The sequence below is a fragment of the Xyrauchen texanus genome, chromosome 26 (assembly GCF_025860055.1).
Source record: "Xyrauchen texanus isolate HMW12.3.18 chromosome 26, RBS_HiC_50CHRs, whole genome shotgun sequence".
In the NCBI taxonomy this organism is placed as follows: domain Eukaryota; kingdom Metazoa; phylum Chordata; class Actinopteri; order Cypriniformes; family Catostomidae; genus Xyrauchen; species Xyrauchen texanus.
In genome coordinates this window covers 35,747,665-35,767,279 of record NC_068301.1, presented here as the reverse complement: position 1 = coordinate 35,767,279, position 19,615 = coordinate 35,747,665, and the positions used below count along the sequence as shown (strand labels likewise).

General features: G+C 38.0%; 1 protein-coding gene across 4 annotated transcripts in view; it reads right to left on the bottom strand.

Annotated features, from left to right (window-relative positions):
* The window catches only part of LOC127619953 (AT-rich interactive domain-containing protein 1A-like), a 91,079-nt gene that overhangs the window by 10,897 nt on the left and 60,567 nt on the right, over positions 1 to 19,615 (bottom strand). For all 4 annotated transcript variants that reach the window (XM_052092992.1, XM_052092993.1, XM_052092994.1 and 1 more), the window contains 6 exons: positions 3,203 to 3,443; positions 2,940 to 3,014; positions 2,031 to 2,195; positions 1,517 to 1,823; positions 576 to 715; positions 350 to 447 (listed from right to left, as the gene is read on the bottom strand). In XM_052092992.1, coding sequence (XP_051948952.1) covers positions 350 to 447; positions 576 to 715; positions 1,517 to 1,823; positions 2,031 to 2,195; positions 2,940 to 3,014; positions 3,203 to 3,443 — 1,026 coding nt within the window. The remainder of the gene's footprint in view (positions 1 to 349; positions 448 to 575; positions 716 to 1,516; positions 1,824 to 2,030; positions 2,196 to 2,939; positions 3,015 to 3,202; positions 3,444 to 19,615) is intronic.

Sequence of the window (19,615 nt, the reverse complement as noted above, 5' to 3'; positions counted from 1 at the left end):
CAAACATCAGATTCCTGCTGTGAAGTCGCAGCGGGAAAAGCATACAAAATCATTCATAAACAGAAATGATTACAAAAATCTAGCGATGTACATGTGCAATGCGCATTTCAGTGGAAAAGCATTTTCATTAATAATGTATGAAGGCAAGACTGCAGGGAGCAATTTGAAAACCCCTGAATGCGCATTGAGAGCTGGCCTGTACATTCCCGGGCTTTTACAGCCCTCCATACGGACGATCAGTCAACCGCTGTTCACAGAGCTCAGCACCGTTCATGTCTTTCAGCTTATGATAGCCATGGCAGCCTACATCAACACAGCCCGATGCATTTAAATATTAATAGCTCTTTACCTTCTTTGATTCGGTCTTGGGAGTCCCATCTACTTTGTTATTCAACTTCTGGGATTGGTTGAGCTTCTCCATGCCAAACTCTGGACTGGGAACCATGCCTTATAGAAAGAGATAAATATTCACCATTATATTTTTTGTTTTTCGCCATAGGCTTTTATCAAAATCTCTTTTTTTAAATGAAGGACCAACTGATGTACAGATGCCCTTAAATTACTTCAGCTCTTACCAGAAGAGTTGTTGGCCATGTTACCGGGCATGGGGTACGGTCCTGCTTGGTTCATCATTCCCTGCATGCTGTTCATTGGCGGTGCATAAGGAGACCCAGCTCCCATCATGCCTTGGCCCATGTTGGGATAAACAGGCGGCCTAAGAGGGAAACAGATTAAAAAGATGGGGCAAAACAACATTAACTCACCACAATCAAACCCTTTATTTTCTAAGCAATCAAGGGAAGAACTTGTTACTGGCTGTCCACACTTTCAGGGTTTAATTGACCAGCTTACATTTCACATCAGTCTCAAAACAAATATGCACTCACTGAGAATGTTATTAGGAACACTATGGTCCTAATAAAGTGCCAGTCGTGGTCTAATGCTGTTGTAGCCAATTTGCCTCAAGGTTCGACATGTTGTGTATTCTGAGATGCTATTCTGCTCACTACAATTGTACAGAGTGGTTATCTGAGTTACAGTAGCCTTTCTGTTAGCTCAAACCAGTCTGGTCATTCTCCATTGTCCTCTCTCATCAACAAGGCAATGATTTTATGCATTGCACAGCTCCCACACGATTGGCTGATTAGATAGTCGTATGAAAATGTAGGTGTACAAGTATTCATAATACAGTGCTCAGTGAGTGTATTTAGCATATTTTAGGACCATTTAAATTATTTGAATTGTGATGTATATATATATTAGGCTATTTTGTGCATTGCAACTGAAAAACAATATCAGTTATATGTAAAGGAATGTTCCAGGTTCAACTTAAAAATAAACTGTAGTATTTTATACTACATCATCTACATTTAAGTACTGTTTAATTATGACTGCATTACATCATCAGCTACAAAAGAAATTTGATCAGGCTTTTCAGTCCAAGTGGGTAGGATTTTGCCCAACACTAAATCTTCACAATCTAGCTACTTCAAATTAATCATGTGATGCTTTCTACCTGTGTATTGAGTTGGATGGGCCGTGATGCATGCCTGCTGCTGCAGGATCCTGAGGCTTCCTGTTCATTCCAGGAGGAGGACACATCCTAGATGCCACCTGAGGAGGCATGCCGCCCATGTTGGGGGCAATGGCGGGACCATATGGCCTTGTACTCATCTGTCCCGGACCCATGCGCCCAGGAGGCATCACTCCGTAAGGTCCCCCTCCACCCTGCCCTGCCATAGGATTCATGGAGCCGCCTATTCCAGGACCACCCGGATAATTTGCATTAGGCATACCTCCATAACCTGGTGGCCTCGGGTAACCTGTGCAAAAGAGATGCATGTAAGAATCATGGAAACAGTACTCCAGAACATACCTGCTGAACAGAATAGAAAATCATAGAACAGAGTATCCAGTCTTTATCGCTTGGTGTGAATAGGCCTACAAACTATTCAATGCTGGTCAGTTCCCATTGCTCTTAACGTTCTAGAATCCACCAGCATCACTAGTGTTAAATCAAACTGTCTCACCTTGTTGTCCGTACTGTCCACTCTGTGGTGCATAGTTGCCCATGGAGTTGTTCTGCGGGAAGGAACCCATACCACCATGCATTTGGCCTCCAGATGATTGCCGTGGAGATAAAGTGGATGCCGGTTGTGGAGAGCCATAAGGCATCTGAGGGTTTCGCATATATACTGAAGAGAGAGGACACGATTACCCTTTAGTACTTTTTCACACTAGAGCTTTTAGTGCAGACCAGAGTTCATTTGATGTCTGAGGTTGGTTCATTTGATTGGAGTACAAACATTTTTCCAAAAGTCAGCTATAAACTAGGGATACAATAGTGCAGAACGATTTAGACAAAAAAATCTAATTGCGATTATTTTGAAAAATATTGCAAAAGTGATTTTAACTGTGATATGATTATATAATATTATATAGCATATATAGCATATTATGTACTAATTGCTCAGCAGTCCGGTTAAACCCTTAATAATTTACTTTTAAACATTTAAACTGGAGCTGCAAGAGAATTATTTAAACATGTGACAACACAGTAATAATTGCCCCTCACACATAAAACAATGCTTTTTTCATTATTTCACTTTACATAAAACAAACAGAATATGTAAAATGGCATATCATTACTTACACAGATGCTCCCAATTAAAGTGGCAAAATAATTGCGTTATCTTTTTTATTAAAGTTTGGTTTTACTACCAAAACGTAAAAAAAGCTGTGTGAAAAAAATGCTACCCAGTTCCAGCACCTTCACCTCCTAATTTGTTGCTTCACTACAGTGATGAAGAGCTTCTAGCTACGCAAGCTCAAAATGTTTCTTTACACAACAAGATAACTTTAAGGGGTGGGTCCAGAAGGGTAAACTCAGGTCATAACAAATATTTCACAGTAACTCTTTCAAGAGTAACAAGACTCACCTCTATCCTGACCCATGGAGGAATGTAACATGCCATCTGACTGGACACTAGAGGGTCTGGGGGGCATCTGGTTTCCTAGGGATAGTGTAAATAAAAAAGTGAACAAGTGGGCAACTTCTGATAATACCTATTCTTCAAAATGCAAAAAATTATAATTACTGTATTCTTCTGTAGCTTTCTGCATTTCCAGAATACTATACTTAAACTTCAAACTGTAAGTACAGCAAGCAATGACATAGAAATGCTGTAAAAGAGCTTTCTACCTGGCATGGTTCCGGGTGAGAGGGGTCCTGTGCGTGAGGCCGCGCCGCTGGCGGGTGAGCCGACAGGTGAAGGTGAAGGGCCGCGTATGCCCGGTAGGTGAGGGGAGGTGTGGGGAGAGAAGGGCGACTGCGCAGGGTTGCTCTGCTCCCCCTGACTGCTAGATACGCCCGAAGTACTCACACCTGGGCTTAAAGCACCTTCAGTGCCTGTGGGGAGATCGTCAATGGAGCCTGACAGATCCTGCACAAAATAAAAGAATATGCATTATTAATGTTATTGCTTACGTAAGCACAACTTTTATTTTTAAATCATCCCACACTTTTTGCCCTACACATATAAATGATACATCTTGTTACCTTTCAGTAATCAGACTGAAGGCTTCTTACACATAGTCGATTGCTCAGACTTTAAAAGTACTGTATACTCTTTTGACAACGAGCGAATACAAACACATTCAACGCATGCACACTGCGACTGCTTTATGATACGCTTTTAGTACAGACATGGCAGGCGCATGCACACAGACGAGAACTGACGGTTTGTCAAGAAAATCTAGGAGGCACACAAACGTTTTAAGAATTTTTGTCTGACGGATGATCAAATAGCAAACAATAGAAAATACAAAAACACAAAGAACCCTCATTTTGACCCTCAACCACCCAAAATACTAGCTGCTTGTATGTTTTTAAAGCCATGCCAGCTTCTATGACCTGGATTTCACCATAAAATAGCCAAAAGAACAATCCCAGAACACAAGCAACCACTTGTTAACTAGTCCACTTGCCATAGGATATCCTGAGACGGATGATAAAGGGATAATTCAACTAAATGAATTATAATTCACCCCTGTGCTGTTCTCAGGGAGAAAAAGTGGAAAGATTTTGTGCCTAGTGATGTCATGAAATGGCAGTTTATGGTGACTACCTCTTTAAACATATACATATATATATATATATATATATATATATATATATATATATATATATATATATATATATATATATATATATATATATATATATATTTATTTTAGACATTGGAATAAATATAAGAATCTAGGTAGGACATTCATTTTAACACAATTCACACTGGCTGCTAAGCTCATAAACTGGCTGCTCATTTTTGTATCTTGAGAGTGTACCAAAAGCATGAAACAAATTGGTCATGTCACTTATGCATGACACAGGGTCTGATATAGATAGGAGCAGGGAACATTAAGGGACTCAATGGGCAGCCTTGGCGGGTACCTCTTGATAGAGATGTTTTCAGAACGGCACTTATTTGTAACCACTGATGCTCTAGGAGAATTATACAAAAGACAGATCCACTATAAATCTGGCACCAAAACAAAAATGTTATCCCACGCCTTTTCCACATAGTGATATTAAAACTTCGAGAACATCATGAGAAGGACATTGAGAAGTTGGTGAACATTGGAAAATAAGTGCCGCCCCTTAATGAAACCAGTTTGACCAGCTGAAGGCCAATCTCAAAGCGAATAACCAGTAACTTTGCTAAAACATTTGACATCAGAATTTAGCAGAGTATGGGGCCAGTATGAACTACACTTGGTTGCCTCCTTGTTGGGTTTCAATAAAAGTGTAATTAATGCTTCAGTAAGGGATGTCGACAAACTGCCTCGAGATAAAGAATGCTCAAACATACTAAGTAATAATGGGGCTAATTTGACAGAAAATGTCTAATACAATTTTATTGGAAATCCATCAGGCCCTGGGCTTTTGCACTCTGCATTGAAGAAATTGCCTTGGTAATTTCCTTAAAATGAATGGGTTGATCCAACTCTACTTTTTGTTCGGATAAAATGGTTTGTACATTTATTTTATTAAAGAATTCTACAAGCAACAACTGATCTCAACCGGTTTCTCTGATTTAAATAAGTTAGAATAAAGATTTTTAAAAGTATTATTAATTGTAAGGGGATTTACGAAGAATTCGCCAGATTCGTCCTCAATTTGAGAAATAATCTGAGATGCAGATCTTGAATTAAGTTGATGGTCGACCAGCCTTTTGCCCACGTTCATAGAAAAATCCATGTGAACAAAGAATAAACTGCTCTGTTTGAGATGTAGAAATCAAACTGTATTGAGTATGAAGAGCAATTCTTTCTATGTAAAGTTCAGGCGTAGTAATGTGGAATACCTGTGATCGATTTCTGATATTGCATTAATAAGCCGTGGCTGTTTTATTCCTTCTTTCTTTATTCACAAAGGCAGAATATGATATGATGTCTCCCCTGATAACAACTTTAATAGTCTCCCATAAAAAGAAAGGAGTAACCATGTTTGATGAATTAGAGTTCAGAAAGTTATCAATTCAGATTGATATGAACCACCACAAAGGACAACCAGTGTAGTAAAAAAGAAAATGATAGATCAAGTAGTATTGAAGCATGGTCAGATTCCACATTGGCTGGATATTCCACCCCTTTTAATGAGGTCAAAAATTTGTACCAATGAAAAAGTAATCGATTCTGGTATAACAATGATGCACATGTGAGAAAAGAAAATGCCTTACTATGGGGATTGAGGAAATGCCAAGGATCTACACACCCAGTTTGGTTATTTTAAAGAGAGCATGTGATTTGGGATTAGAGCAGTCTAAGATTGGATCAATAACACAATTGAGTTCCCGCCCAGAATCAAATAGTGAGGATTTACATTGGGCAGTGCAGAAACAAGCTTATTCACAAATGTAGCATTGTCTCAGTAGGGACAATAAACACTCACCAGCAGGACAGGAGTGTGAAAGAAATGCCCCCAATGGCTGTTCTACTTGCTTTTGCATTAAACTTGGAATTAAAAATGTGACCTATCCATGATTTCCTCAGTCTAAGGTGATTCTGATTAAGCAATTGTGTTTCTTGAAGGAAAGCTATATCCATTTTAAGACGTTTAAGGTGAAAGAAAATGTGTGTAAATTTTATTGGCCCATTTAAGCCCTTTATATTCCAGGATGTGAATCTGATGTCTGATATCCCCGCTCTCTCTCTATTTCCTGATGCATCAGTCATCACTTATTGTAACAAAAAAAATGGTGTAGTGCTTATGACACATCTCAACAGTTAACAGAATAAATTTCACAATATCCTCGCAAGTTATCAAGAACTATAAAGCATAATAACCAATGCATCGACAGACAACATTGTTCCAAAATTACTCCAAGTATAACTGCTAAAAATGTTCTCAACTATAACTAGCCCAGTCTTTATCTGCAAGTGTCACTAGCCAGATTATCCATGAGGTCCATATCTGGAACATCATCAGGTACTTGCATACCGTTATTTTATTCCTCTGTCCGTTCCATTCCAGTACAAGTAGGCTAAGTCATGTTACTCTTCAGCAGTGGTGTTCTCTGTGATCTGCAGAGCATAGAAGTCATCAGCATCAGATGCTGTCTCAAAGGTGATGGCCCCCCCCATATGTAATTCGCAGGCAGGATACACCAGCCTGAAGTGAATTTTGGTACATTGCTGCTTTATTGTGTTTGAAGGCTGCACACTATTTTAGAGCGACTTGCTCACATTGAGGTAAAGCCTCAGAGTCTTCCCTTGATATTGCAGCTCACGAAGTCTGGCCCATCTCAAAGCGCGCTCATTATCCTGATAGTAGTGAAAACAATAATGGGCCTCAGAGACTGACCTTCCTTAGGTTTCGGTGCTAATGTGCGATGTGCTCTTTCAAGTTAAGGTGATTTTTCAAACACCTGTTTCCCCATGACTTCTTTCAGCAAGACGGTCCAATCATCTAGATGGTCCAAAAGTGCTTAATTCGTCACTCTTAATTCCAAAAAAATCCACCACCGCTTTGTTATTAACCGCCGTTGTTTCCACAGAAGTGAGGCGCTTCCCAAATGTAGGGGGACGACTCAATTAACACACTCCTGTCTTAAAAATATTAGCGTTGTTTTTCAAGCTCTGTAGTCAGCATAGTGATGGTGACATCATTGCTTGTGCCCGAGGCTGCCACCATTTGTGACACTTTACTACTTATTGTAGCCACCTTCAAGCCTTGATTGGTTTTATGTTTTGAATTGTGCATTTTACCTCAGTTGCAAGGAGGAAGATTCATTTTAGAAGATATCGGTCCAGTTACTATTAGCAGTTAGTGGTGATTAAATTGCTTAAAGCTAAAGTTTTTGAGACTCTCACGCAGACCATCCGCTCCCTACATCATCTAAACTGGAAGTCTACAATTTCTCCATTTGTGTTAAGAAATATATGAGGTTATAACACAGGGGTGAGTAAACTGACTACATTTTCATTTTTGTGTAAACTATACCTTAAATGCCAGGTTTGAAAAGGGCAGGAGTGACATTTGACAAGAGATGCTGTTGCATAGACACAGAGACGTGCGCTTGAAGGAAAACATTTGATTATATTTTGAAGAGCAGATGAAAGAAATCGGCCACATAAAAAAAAAAACTACCAAATCACACCAAGTCATCATGTCAAGTGCTGTTTCACAGAGAGAAAGAGACTTGCTCATCTCAAGTGCCATAGAGTTCTGCACTGTTTTAAGGACATAACTGTTTATTGTTTTTAATAAAAAAATAATGCTAAATAGTTTCATGACTGGTAAAAATAATTTTTGGATGATTAACATTAGTATGATTTATAAATATTTAATTTTATGCAGATTAAGAATGTGTATATATATATATATATATATAAATAAAAACAATTATAATTAAAAAAAAACTCTTGGATGATAAGTACAGCTGAAAGAGGAATTTTAAGACAGTGGCCACTTTATTTTATATTTATTTTCATTTATTAATGTAATGCTTATTTTAATATTTGTATTTGTGCATTTAACCATTCATTTAGTTTCTTAGTGTTCAAGGTTCTTTTCTAAGTTAAAACACAAATTAAATTAGAGCTTAAAAAGCACTTACACTTGTCTTCAAGAATGTTTTATAATGTAATGGGTTACAATACACAAAAATGGCTCCTCAGAACACCTTAGCAACCACATCCACTTGCATATTCTTCAGAAAATCAATCTAGTTAAATGAATGGTAAGGTGTTAAATAAGGGCAAACAGCAGCCTGTGAATTGTGCCTTTTAAATTAATTGTGCAAAATAAAAATAAAAAATACAAATAACAAAACACCAGCTAAAGAAAATATTGCCTATGGAAACACGGGTAGCCCACTTTGGGAAATAATCTAGTATCAGATGAGAACATATTCCAGCGAGAGATATATATATATATGAGAAAAATAAATAAATAAAATAAAACACATTTTTGTACTACCATGTGCTTTTGATTATTTTAGGCTTGTGCCCATTACCGAGCGTTAGCTGCCTGAAAACAAGCCGGAGCAAAATGAGCAGTGAGTCCATATGGGATGTGATGCTGAAATCATTCTGGCAGTCAGTCATAAAGCCTCCCAGCGGAGGAGTGTGTGTGCGAACGTGCGTGAATATTTACACACTAAACCATAGTCACGTGGAGCCCATGTGTTCAGTGAAAATTTGCAAGCTCATCTGCCAGTCAGATCAGTAGGGGGAAGAGAGAAAAAAAAAAAGTGGGAGTGGAACGAGAAACACAAACTCACACAGAGCCCGATTGGAGCATGGCCAAGAATTCCCATAGAAATCTCACACTCGCAGACTGGCTGCGGCCCCAAAGTTGGTGGTTTTGCACTTGAAACGGCGCCCGCTGCTATTTTTGGGCCGTGACCTGCTGGAGGAACCTCAGAGGGAGAGACAGGAGGAGGACGCTGATTCAGACTCCTGTTTTTACTGCCAGACACACACAAGAGTGTTTGTATAACCCCAATTCCGAAAAAGTTGGGACGGAGTGAAAAATGCTAATAAAAACAAAAAGGAGTGATTTGTAAATTATATTCACCCTTTGCTATATTGAAAGCACTACAACTAAATATTATATGATGTTTTATCTTGTATAATATATATATATATATATATATATATATATATATATATATATATATATATATATTTTTTAAATGTACAGTCATTTCAAATCAAATGATTGCAGCACACTCCAAAAAAGATGAGACGGGCAATTTAAGACTAATACAAATTTGACGAGTTAAAATAAGGCGATGTGAAACAGGAGATGTTAAACAGACGAGTCAATCATGTCATAGTATATAAGGAAACTCCAAAACAGTCCTTCAAGATCAAGCATCATTCAAGTCTTGTCAATTTGCCAACAGATGCTTCAGCAAATAATCCAGCAATGTTCCCCAAATACAAATTAGAAAGATTTTGGGCATTTCACCCTCTAGAGTGCACAATATAGTTAAAAGATTCAAGGAATCTGGTCAAATCTTGGTGCGTAAAGACGAAAACCACTTCTGAATGCAAGTGATCTCTGATCCCTCAGACACCACTGTCTTAAAAATCATCATTCATCTGTAATGGATATCATGAACTTGAGCTTGGGATTACTTAAGTAAACCTTTGTTAGTCAACACCATTCACTGCTGCATCCACAGATGCATGTTAAGACTTTACTATGTAAAGCAGAAGCCATACATCAACACTGTCCAGAAGAGCTGCCGACATCTCTGGCCTCGGTCTCAACTTAGATGGAAAGTAGAACAGTGGAACAGTGTTTTTTTTGTCTGATGGGTCCACATTTCAAATTTTTGAGCTGTTATCAGCGTCAGGTCCAAAGGCTAGTGTCTGTATGGGCCAGGGATGTGTCAGTGCCCATGTCATGGGTAACTCACACATCTGTGAGAACACCATTAATGCAGACAGATATGTACAAATTTGACCAGCCACACCCAGCAGTCTTTTCCAGGAATGTCCCAGCATTTTCAGCAGGACAACTTCAATCCACATACTGGCCGAATTAGCAGAGATTGCGGGTGCTAGATTGGCCTGCTTGAAGTCCTGACCATCTCCAATTGAGAATGTGTGGTGCATTATGAAGCGCACAATATGGCAATGAAGACCCCATAAAATTGTGCAGCTGAAGACCCGCATAATGGATGAATGGGGGAAAATTGCACTTTTTAAACTTAAACTTGTGTCTTCAGTGCCCAAATGCTTAATAAGTGTTACTAGAAGAAATGGTGATGTTTCACAGTGGTAAACACTCGACTGTCCCAACTTTAATGGAGTGTGTTGCAATCATCGGATTACAAATTATTGTAAATATTTAAAATAAAATTCACAGGTTAAAACATATAATGTTTAGTTTTAGTGCTTTCAATATAGCAAAGCATGAATATCATTTACAAATCACTCTTTTTTTTGTTTTTATTAGCATTTTTGTTTATACTTTTTCGAAATTGGGGTTGTATGACCCAAGTCTACTTACAGGAAATGATACTGTGTCTTTGTGTTGGCATGCATGCATCTAATAGCAGATTCCAGAGTGTGACCCATGAGGAAAGTGTTTATTACCCAAGAGTGTTTGGTTGAGTGTCTTAATGTGCATGAGTGTGTTTGTGTGGCCAGAAAGAATGCAACGTGATTGCACTCAGGGGAGATTGATCTCAAAGCATCACTGATCCCAAAGTAGAGGCATTAATTAATGAAAACACTACGAGGACAGCAGGGTGTGTGTACGTGAGAGAGAGAGAGAGAGAGAGAGAGAGAGAGAGAGACACAGAGACAGAGAGAACGATAGGGATGGGAATTTTCAAAATATATATTAGTTGAGTAACAAACCCACAAAAAATGTGTAATCGATTACTCATAAATTTAAAGTTAAGAATAATAAGTATGACATGAAAATGATAATTTTGCTTAATTCACAAATTTTACCATGAACTATTTCAAAATAAGGTAACTTCAATAACTATGATGAAACTAACAATATGCATAAAAATAAATATTTAAAAGTAAAAATATTTGCAAGCACCCGGAGCTAAGAAACATAAGAGGCCATCCCATTTTCTATCATTTCAAACGTTATCGTTCAGAAAAACAAGAGGTGAAAGTTTGGTTTTAATAAAATGCGCTCTGCTCGTATTCAGAAATGTAATGCACATTCACACATAAAGAAAAGCTTCTTGTACTGCTACGCATTTTCTTTCCACCATAAAAGCACATCCTTGTCCGTTGTTTTCCATGTCTCCAACAAGAACCGAATAATCAGTTGAGTAGAATTCAATAAGAATCAAAATTGTATACGTTTTGAAACCCGTGGCTTTGACTGAAAGCACGATGACACACATCCACAGCTTGAGTCTGAGAGAGGGTGAATTGAACATGAAAGCACCCTGGACCACCTTGACTAAACCTTGAAATTACAAGTTGACTTCAGGGAACCAACACATGCTACAAAAAGTGTAGAATATGGACCCAGTAAATATTAATCTGATGGGAATAGGATACTGGTAGAAATTAATACAAGAGAAAATTATTCCCTTCCTGTGCCTGCCCCCCTCCCCCGGCTTCAACATTAGGCACTTTCATGTCCCAGGGGTTGATTTTTATGAAAACTAATTTTCAACTTTTTTCTTTTTCTTATCTGAGTCAAGACATTTTTATTTGTATAGCGCTTTTCCACGACTTTTTAAACAGCTTTACAGAAAATCCTGCATTAACAGAAAATGAAACTGTAATTTCAATAAAGTTTTAGAATCATCATTGTGTGAATTGATTAAATATGATTGTAAACCCCAATGATTGTTACCATGCCTTTATCGTTTATTTTTGACATTTAGCCTTTATAATAGAAGTGCATGAGTGCCAGCAATTTGACGCTTCAAAAGTCATATTTATGCTGCATAAAACTAATCCATGTGACTCCAGTCGATCATCTTTTGAACTGTATCAATAAGTTTAGGTAAGAAACAAGTCACCAATTAAAACTTTTTGAACTTTAAATTGGCACTTCCATCCAGGTATCTGAGGCCATTTGAAATGGCAGAAATCTCGCGTGAACTTGCCGACGCATTTACGTCATGCTTTGCGTCAGCTGCTGGCAGGAAGCACTTTTTTACAGTTAAAAACTAGTGCTGTCAGTCAATTAAACAATTTAAAAAAAATTGTAGTTAAATCACGATTAATCGCTGATTTTTAAAAGTGCTGAAATTTGACACTAGATACTTTCTTTTCTTGTCCAAATTAATTTCCAACTGAGGAAAGAAAACAAAACAATATGTTACAATATAAAATACATTTTTTTTGCATTTTCCAAACAAATCCTTAAAAATCTTTTTTAAAAACAATAAAAAGACAATGCACTAACATATCACCAGTTCAAATAACATTAAACATTTCCCAAAATCTAAGTGAGAGTTTGACTAATTGAAAGAACCAGTCCTCACATTGGCATTAAATCTCTTAAACTCTCATCTTCCACAATATTAATCTGCCAGTAGACTGCTATCCACTTTGTTACAGCAATCGTGAAGCTGCATCTATGATTCACGTCAAAATGGCAACGGCAGTGTCATGTGCCACTTTGAACTTACCATGAAAAGATCTTGCTGACAGAAACGTCTCATTCTGCGTTTTGGTGATAGTTAACGCAATTAAAACGTGCCTTACTTAAGCTGAAAAATACTTGATTTCCATCACAAGTCCCATTTGTGCTTGTTTTGTACATCAAATAGTGTTAAGAGCTCCTTTCCCCATCATTTTATCACTGACAGGGAAGCACTGTCAGAGATTCTTCAATCATAGCAGAGAGTGTAACAGTCAGCCAGTGTGTTAAGACAGTTCCGCCCAAAGAATGTCTAAGGGGCCGCTGTGTTATGATATTTTATGCTTGTAGTCTCATCTTGGTACAAGAGCTCTGGCGCTGTGGCATGTGCGTCCGTGTAATGACTCCGGGCAGAAAAATTACAAAGTTTCCACCCTTCACAACAGTGTTTTTGCTGTATTAATTGTAAATGTGTTAAACTGTGATAAAGGAAACATCATGCATTAAACTTTTTTACTTAAATTGCATGCATTAATTCTGACAGCTCTATAATGAATGTGTTTCTTACATAAATGTATTGATTCGCTTCAGAGGACATTCATTGATTGAATAGAGTTTTATGCTGCCCAAATATGACTTCTGGACTATCAAAGTGCTGGCACCAGTTTACTTCTATTATAAGCACCTGACAGAGCTCTATCTTAAAATCTTCATTTGTGTTCTGCTGAAGATAGACAGTCATTCACATCTGGGATGTCATCAGGGTAAGTCAATAATGAGAATAAACATTTTGGGGTGAAATATTCCATTAACATTATTGGCAGTGATTTGATGATGCCAGCCATTACTTTTAATGAGAACTGTGTTTTCATCTTTCTAGAAAATCATTTGTAATATCTATAAAGTCTCAAAAACATGAATAACCAACATTTCTGAAAACAAACAATGATGAAAAAAAAAATTATATATATATATACATATATGCACATATATACACACACACACACACTCACCTAAAGGATTATTAGGAACACCTGTTCAATTTCTCATTAATGCAATTATCTAATCAACCAATCACATGGCAGTTGCTTCAATGCATTTAGGGGTGTGGTCCTAGTCAAGACAAACTCCTGAACTCCAAACTGAATGTCAGAATGGGAAAGAAAGGTGATTTAAGCAATTTTGAGCGTGGCATGGTTGTTGGTGCCAGACGGGCCGGTCTGAGTATTTCACAATCTGCTCAGTTACTGGGATTTTCACACACAACCATTTCTAGGGTTTACAAAGAATGGTGTGAAAAGGAAAAACATCCAGTATGCGGCAGTCCTGTGGGCTGAAAATGCCTTGTTGATGCTAGAGGTCAGAGGAGAATGGGCCGACTGATTCAAGCTGATAGAAGAGCAACTTTGCCTGAAATAACCACTCGTTACAACCGAGGTATGCAGCAAAGCATTTGTGAAGCCACAACACACACAACCTTGAGGTGGATGGGCTACAACAGCAGAAGACCCCACCGGGTACCACTCATCTCCACTACAAATAGGAAAAAGAGGCTACAATTTGCAAGAGCTCACCAAAATTGGACAGTTGAAGACTGGAAAAATGTTGCCTGGTCTGATGAGTCTCGATTTCTGTTGAGACATTCAGATGGTAGAGTCAGAATTTGGCGTAAACAGAATGAGAACATGGATCCATCATGCCTTGTTACCATTGTGCAGGCTGGTGGAGGTGGTGGTGTAATGGTGTGGGGGATGTTTTCTTGGCATACTTTAGGCCCCTTAGTGCCAATTGGGCATCGTTTAAATGTCACGGCCTACCTGAGCATTGTTTCTGACCATGTCCATCCCTTTATGGCCACCATGTACCCATTCTCTGATGGCTACTTCCAGCAGGATAATGCACCATGTCACAAAGCTCGAATCATTTCAAATTGGTTTCTTGAACATGACAATGAGTTCACTGTACTAAAATGGCCCCCACAGTCACCAGATCTCAACCCAATAGAGCATCTTTGGGATGTGGTGGAACGGGAGCTTCGTGCCCTGGATGTGCATCCCACAAATCTCCATCAACTGCAAGATGCTATCCTATCAATATGTGCCAACATTTCTAAAGAATGCTTTCAGCACCTTGTTTAATCAATGCCATGTAGAATTAAGGCAGTTCTGAAGGCGAAAGGGGGTCAAACACAGTATTAGTATGGTGTTCCTAATAATCCTTTAGGTGAGTGTAATATATATATATACACACACACACACACACACTTTCTTACAGCTTGGTATTTCTTAAAATTAAAAATACATTTTTAGTAAAAATATTTGCTCTGTACGTATATATAGTTTTTTTGTGGCTTGTTAATTAATTGCTACTAGTTACAGATCATCAGATATCAAATGTTTTTCCAAATGAAATGGAAAATGCACGTGGGGGTCTCAGGAGTTTAAATAGCAGCAGTCAGGAGTTGGTCAGATTGTTAAACTTTCACTATTAAACTATGAAAATCCATTATAAAAATAAAAACTAAATACAAATGCTAATGATTTTTTAAAAGTTAGTGCACTTGTTAAAGTGGCACAAGTGATGCTTGACAAAAACAAAGAAAAATCGTGATTTCTAATCAAGCAGTAATTTTGCCAAATTCTGCAAAATGTGTGCAAATATAATTTAATTGTGTGTATTTAGGATACATAAACTGTTAACTGTGAAATTAGCCTTAGCAAGACAAAGGAGACAGCCATTTTATTTCAAAAACGTTAACATCTCTAACACAATACAGAATTTGAGATGTGCTGTAAATGACAATGTGGTGGAAATTTAGGGGAAAATACATAAAAATGACAGATCTCCTGTGAGGCATGTATATACACTTGGACATTTTTTTAAAAACAAATAATTAAAAAAAAATGCGTGTGAAAATGTTTTACTAAGACTTTAGTATCTAGAAATCCAAATTGCCAAAAAGCCAGTTGATGAAACACAAAATAAATAGCATTTTCAAGATTTGCTGAGCAAAACAGAATGGTTGAACAAATTTATTTTGTTGCCGTTGTGAAACATTAAACCACTCACTATTAGCCTAGCACACAGCTGCTAAATAACAGCCACTGACAAAGATATTTTCCAATACCTCATAACCTATCAAACACAAGAGAAAAAAAACATTATCCTATGGTAACAAATACATAAAACGTACAAATGAATCAATGAATTGTTAAAACCAGAAAATGTACTTTGAAAATCATTTTAACTCATGCTCTTAATGCCTCTATCAACACTACAAGAGAGAGATTTAGGCCTGCGTGTTGCAGTGTGGCAGCCATCTTATATTCATGTTCGCTCCAGTGCTAACAGCATGTACACTCCTAAAAAACCCTTTCCCAAACATATCTGCCCAAACTAAAATCTCCAAAGGGTAATAAACTTGTCAAAACCCTAAAAATAGAGATATGTTTTCAGTCTAAAATAAATGTTAAATATCAATTCACTATGGCAGCCATGTTCTTTCACATAAGCCTCGGTTAAACTACAAAAACTAAACTACATGAATGCGGTTTATGTGATGCTTTATTGAAGCCAGTCACAACGGGGTTAAGGGAAATCCTGTCAAACTTCAGAATTGAGTCACAGATTTTCTTTGACCCTATGCACTGGCTTTGGTTGCTGATCCACTCCCTCGCCTTTTCCCTGCTCTCACACACAAACTTTCCCTCGCACACGCAAACACACACGCCCATTCATCTGTTGCCAAAACGCTAGATTGAGAAAAAGCAGCGAGCATGCGAGAGACAGAAAGGGGGACAGAAATAAAAAAATATGCCACACACACCCAGCTGCATCTGTGAGGTTGCTATGGTAACTGTCCCCACGTGCTTGACACATAAGTGCAAAGTAGACGCCGCCGCCCCCTCCCCAAGCATTCCCATTCTATCCTCTGAGTGTGCTGAGGTCACGGTGCAGTCACACACACACACACACACACACACACACACACACACACACACATATATACACCTCACTGTCAACAGAGTCTTCTCAGAATCCCTGTATATAGATAAGCAACATGATAGCAGAGTTTGCAATCATTGAGTATCATTAATGAAGCAGACCTATATAAACCAGTTCGCAATGCACACACACTGAAGGTTTAATGTAAGATTATTCAAGTTTGTAGGATTTGAGGATATAAACGTCTCATTCCAGGCTAAAGAAGGCCTAACTACAGCAAGCTGAAGCTGTGCAGATGTCATCCATGAGGGGGCACCACCACCCCACTGACTTTGTGATGGGGAGAGGCCTCAACCAGCAGCCATTACTGCCTCAGTCTCAGCACATACACAGTTACTGCACTACATACACAGGCATCACTGTTACTATTGCTCAAACATTATTATTTGAACAAACCTTAAGAATTAAACTTTGGTGCATAGCTTTGAAGCACCGTTTTTGTTATGGATATATCCCAAACAGTTGTTCTATTGTTCTAGTTCTTTTTATCTGGAAAGCATCACAATCTAATTATCATCTGCCAAACATCTTAAAAAGATGTTTGTGCTTATAAAATACTGTGACGCGTGATTTGTTACATGACTTCATTCGTGATCATTATAGACAAGAATGATCTCTGCTTTGATATAATGCAGACTTATGTAGTCACAGGTGATGCTGACAAACTGCAGTCCTTGAAGTTTTTAAAAAAGTGCTACTGGGATCGCCCATTTTTTTTTTGGCGGCCTTGGTTCCAGAAGTATTTTTCCAACTCGTTTTGTCTAATTAAAATATTTAATGCTTCAATAGAGAGTTCGAAGTACAAACTTAAAGCAAAAAAAGTATTTGGAAAAATGCAAAAGGTACAAAACTTTTTAACGTATTTTATTAGAGAATGAACAACAATCCCATGAAGCATAGCAAATAATTAAAATCGAATAAAAAAAATGACAAACATATCAAGCAAATGATGACTTCCAGTCATTGATTAGAAGTATAAAATAATATTTTTGAAGCTTATTGCAAAACCATTAAAATACATACAAATATAAACATAGTTTGAGCTTGTAGGGAGACCAACTAGATTACTTAATTCACAATGCTTTATGGGAGTGACGGTTCCTATGTTGTGAACAAACCATGGTATCAGCCACTTCTCTGATTGGTTGATCTCTGTTCAGAATTATGGGTAGTGCAGTTCTTCAAAAGGAAATTTCGCAGTTAAACAAATGTTCATGCTTTTACAAAAGCAAACATCATTGCTTAACAACCTCGGAGCTCACAATTGATCCGTTTCAGTGACGTCACTTTTTCCACAGCCGCCATATTTGTGACCATCAGCGGGAGAAAACAATGGAGGTGAATAGAAAAACAGCCGTAAAACGTTCAACATAAAAATGCTTTTTATCCATGCAAAGTCCCAGAAAAGGTCTGAGGTCAGCAGAATATTGCCAAATTTGACTTTCCTGTACATTGAAATATAATATATTTTATCCACAATTTACGCCGGCGAGTCAGAGCGCACAAGTCTACTGGTGCACTGCTGTAAACATCTCTCATTCCGATGTTTTCTGCTCCGATTTGCTCAAAATATTACAAAACGACTGTTCGAAATGTAAGAGCTGCTTTTCATGAAGAATACACCAAACGCAACCAAGGCATATTATTAAATAGAACTAATATGTTTGCATTGGAGTGTGACCCTGTGAATAAAGTCTGTGGTTCATGCACATACACATTAAATATGTACTATACATATATTCAATTATTGTGCTTTTTATTTATTACAATGCGTTACAATTACGACATACCTCAATACAGTCTGGGTGTAATGAATAACATTGTCCTATGTGCATTTTCAGTTTAATTGTATCTGAATCGATGATGTTCTAAATATATCTGACATGTGTACAGATAACTGACATGTCTGAATAAATGAACAAAAGACCTACAAGTGTTTTATCCGCACTATCCACCTTCACCACTGCTTGACTTTGGCAAAATGAAGCCATGTCACCTAAAAGATAAAACTTTATTGAAAGAAAAATGACATTTTGGTTCTGGTAATTAAAGTGCAGTATCACCTTTTCAAGATTGATAAATAGAAACAACATTTTCGCCAGCTTTTGCCTCATCTCACAGCACATTGAAGAAATGTGGAATTTTGGTCACAAACATGGTGGCACGGTCACACAGTGACATCACATGAAATAGGTCAATAGATCTCTCTCTTAAAATGTTTATATGTTATCATTAAAACCTGTTTTGATGAGCTGGATTTTTGACTTCCTGAACCCTGTTGTGCTGTACACCACAGTGACTCTCTTGAAGAGTGATTGAAGGTCTGTGATTGGATTTACCAGTAAACCAATCAAAGCTGGAGCCATGAAGCTATAGCATGATGAATGCTGCATCCTTTGGAATGTTTCGACATCTTTTGGTTAATAACTACATCACGTCACAAATTTTTCAAATTAAGTGTTAAAAATGAGGGCTAAAACAACCGTCAATGATGAATGGTAAATCACTTTGTAAGCTAAATGCTACTATGTGAGCCCCACAGGCGGAGTGGTAATTAAAAACATCTATTCACAGCAATCTGGACTGATCTACAGTTTCTCTCTGGTGTGTGTGATGCTGTTGGAAAGGGGTGTGTGTACTAGGGAGCCTTTTGTGTGGCTCACAATAGTAGCGGGAGCCACAGATGCTTCGGTAAGGGATGCTGCTGCTGCCGCGTCTGGGTGAAAACAGAGGGCAAGAGAAGAGGAGGATACTGGGGGGCTGGGTGCGTGACAGAAAAAATAGGAGGGAAAAAAATGGCCTGTCTGTGTTCTCTTCTCCAGAGCAACGCCCCTCCCACAGCAAAGCAGCCCCAGAGCAGAGCGCAGGGATGGAGATTCAGATACGGAATAAGTGACAAGAAACAGAGACAGAGAGAGGTGGAAAATGCAAGAGAAAAACGCTCTCCATAACTGCATATTTTAGAAAATGAATGACGTTTGAAAATTGAAAACAAAAAGAAAAAGAAAAGAGTTTTCAAACTAAAAG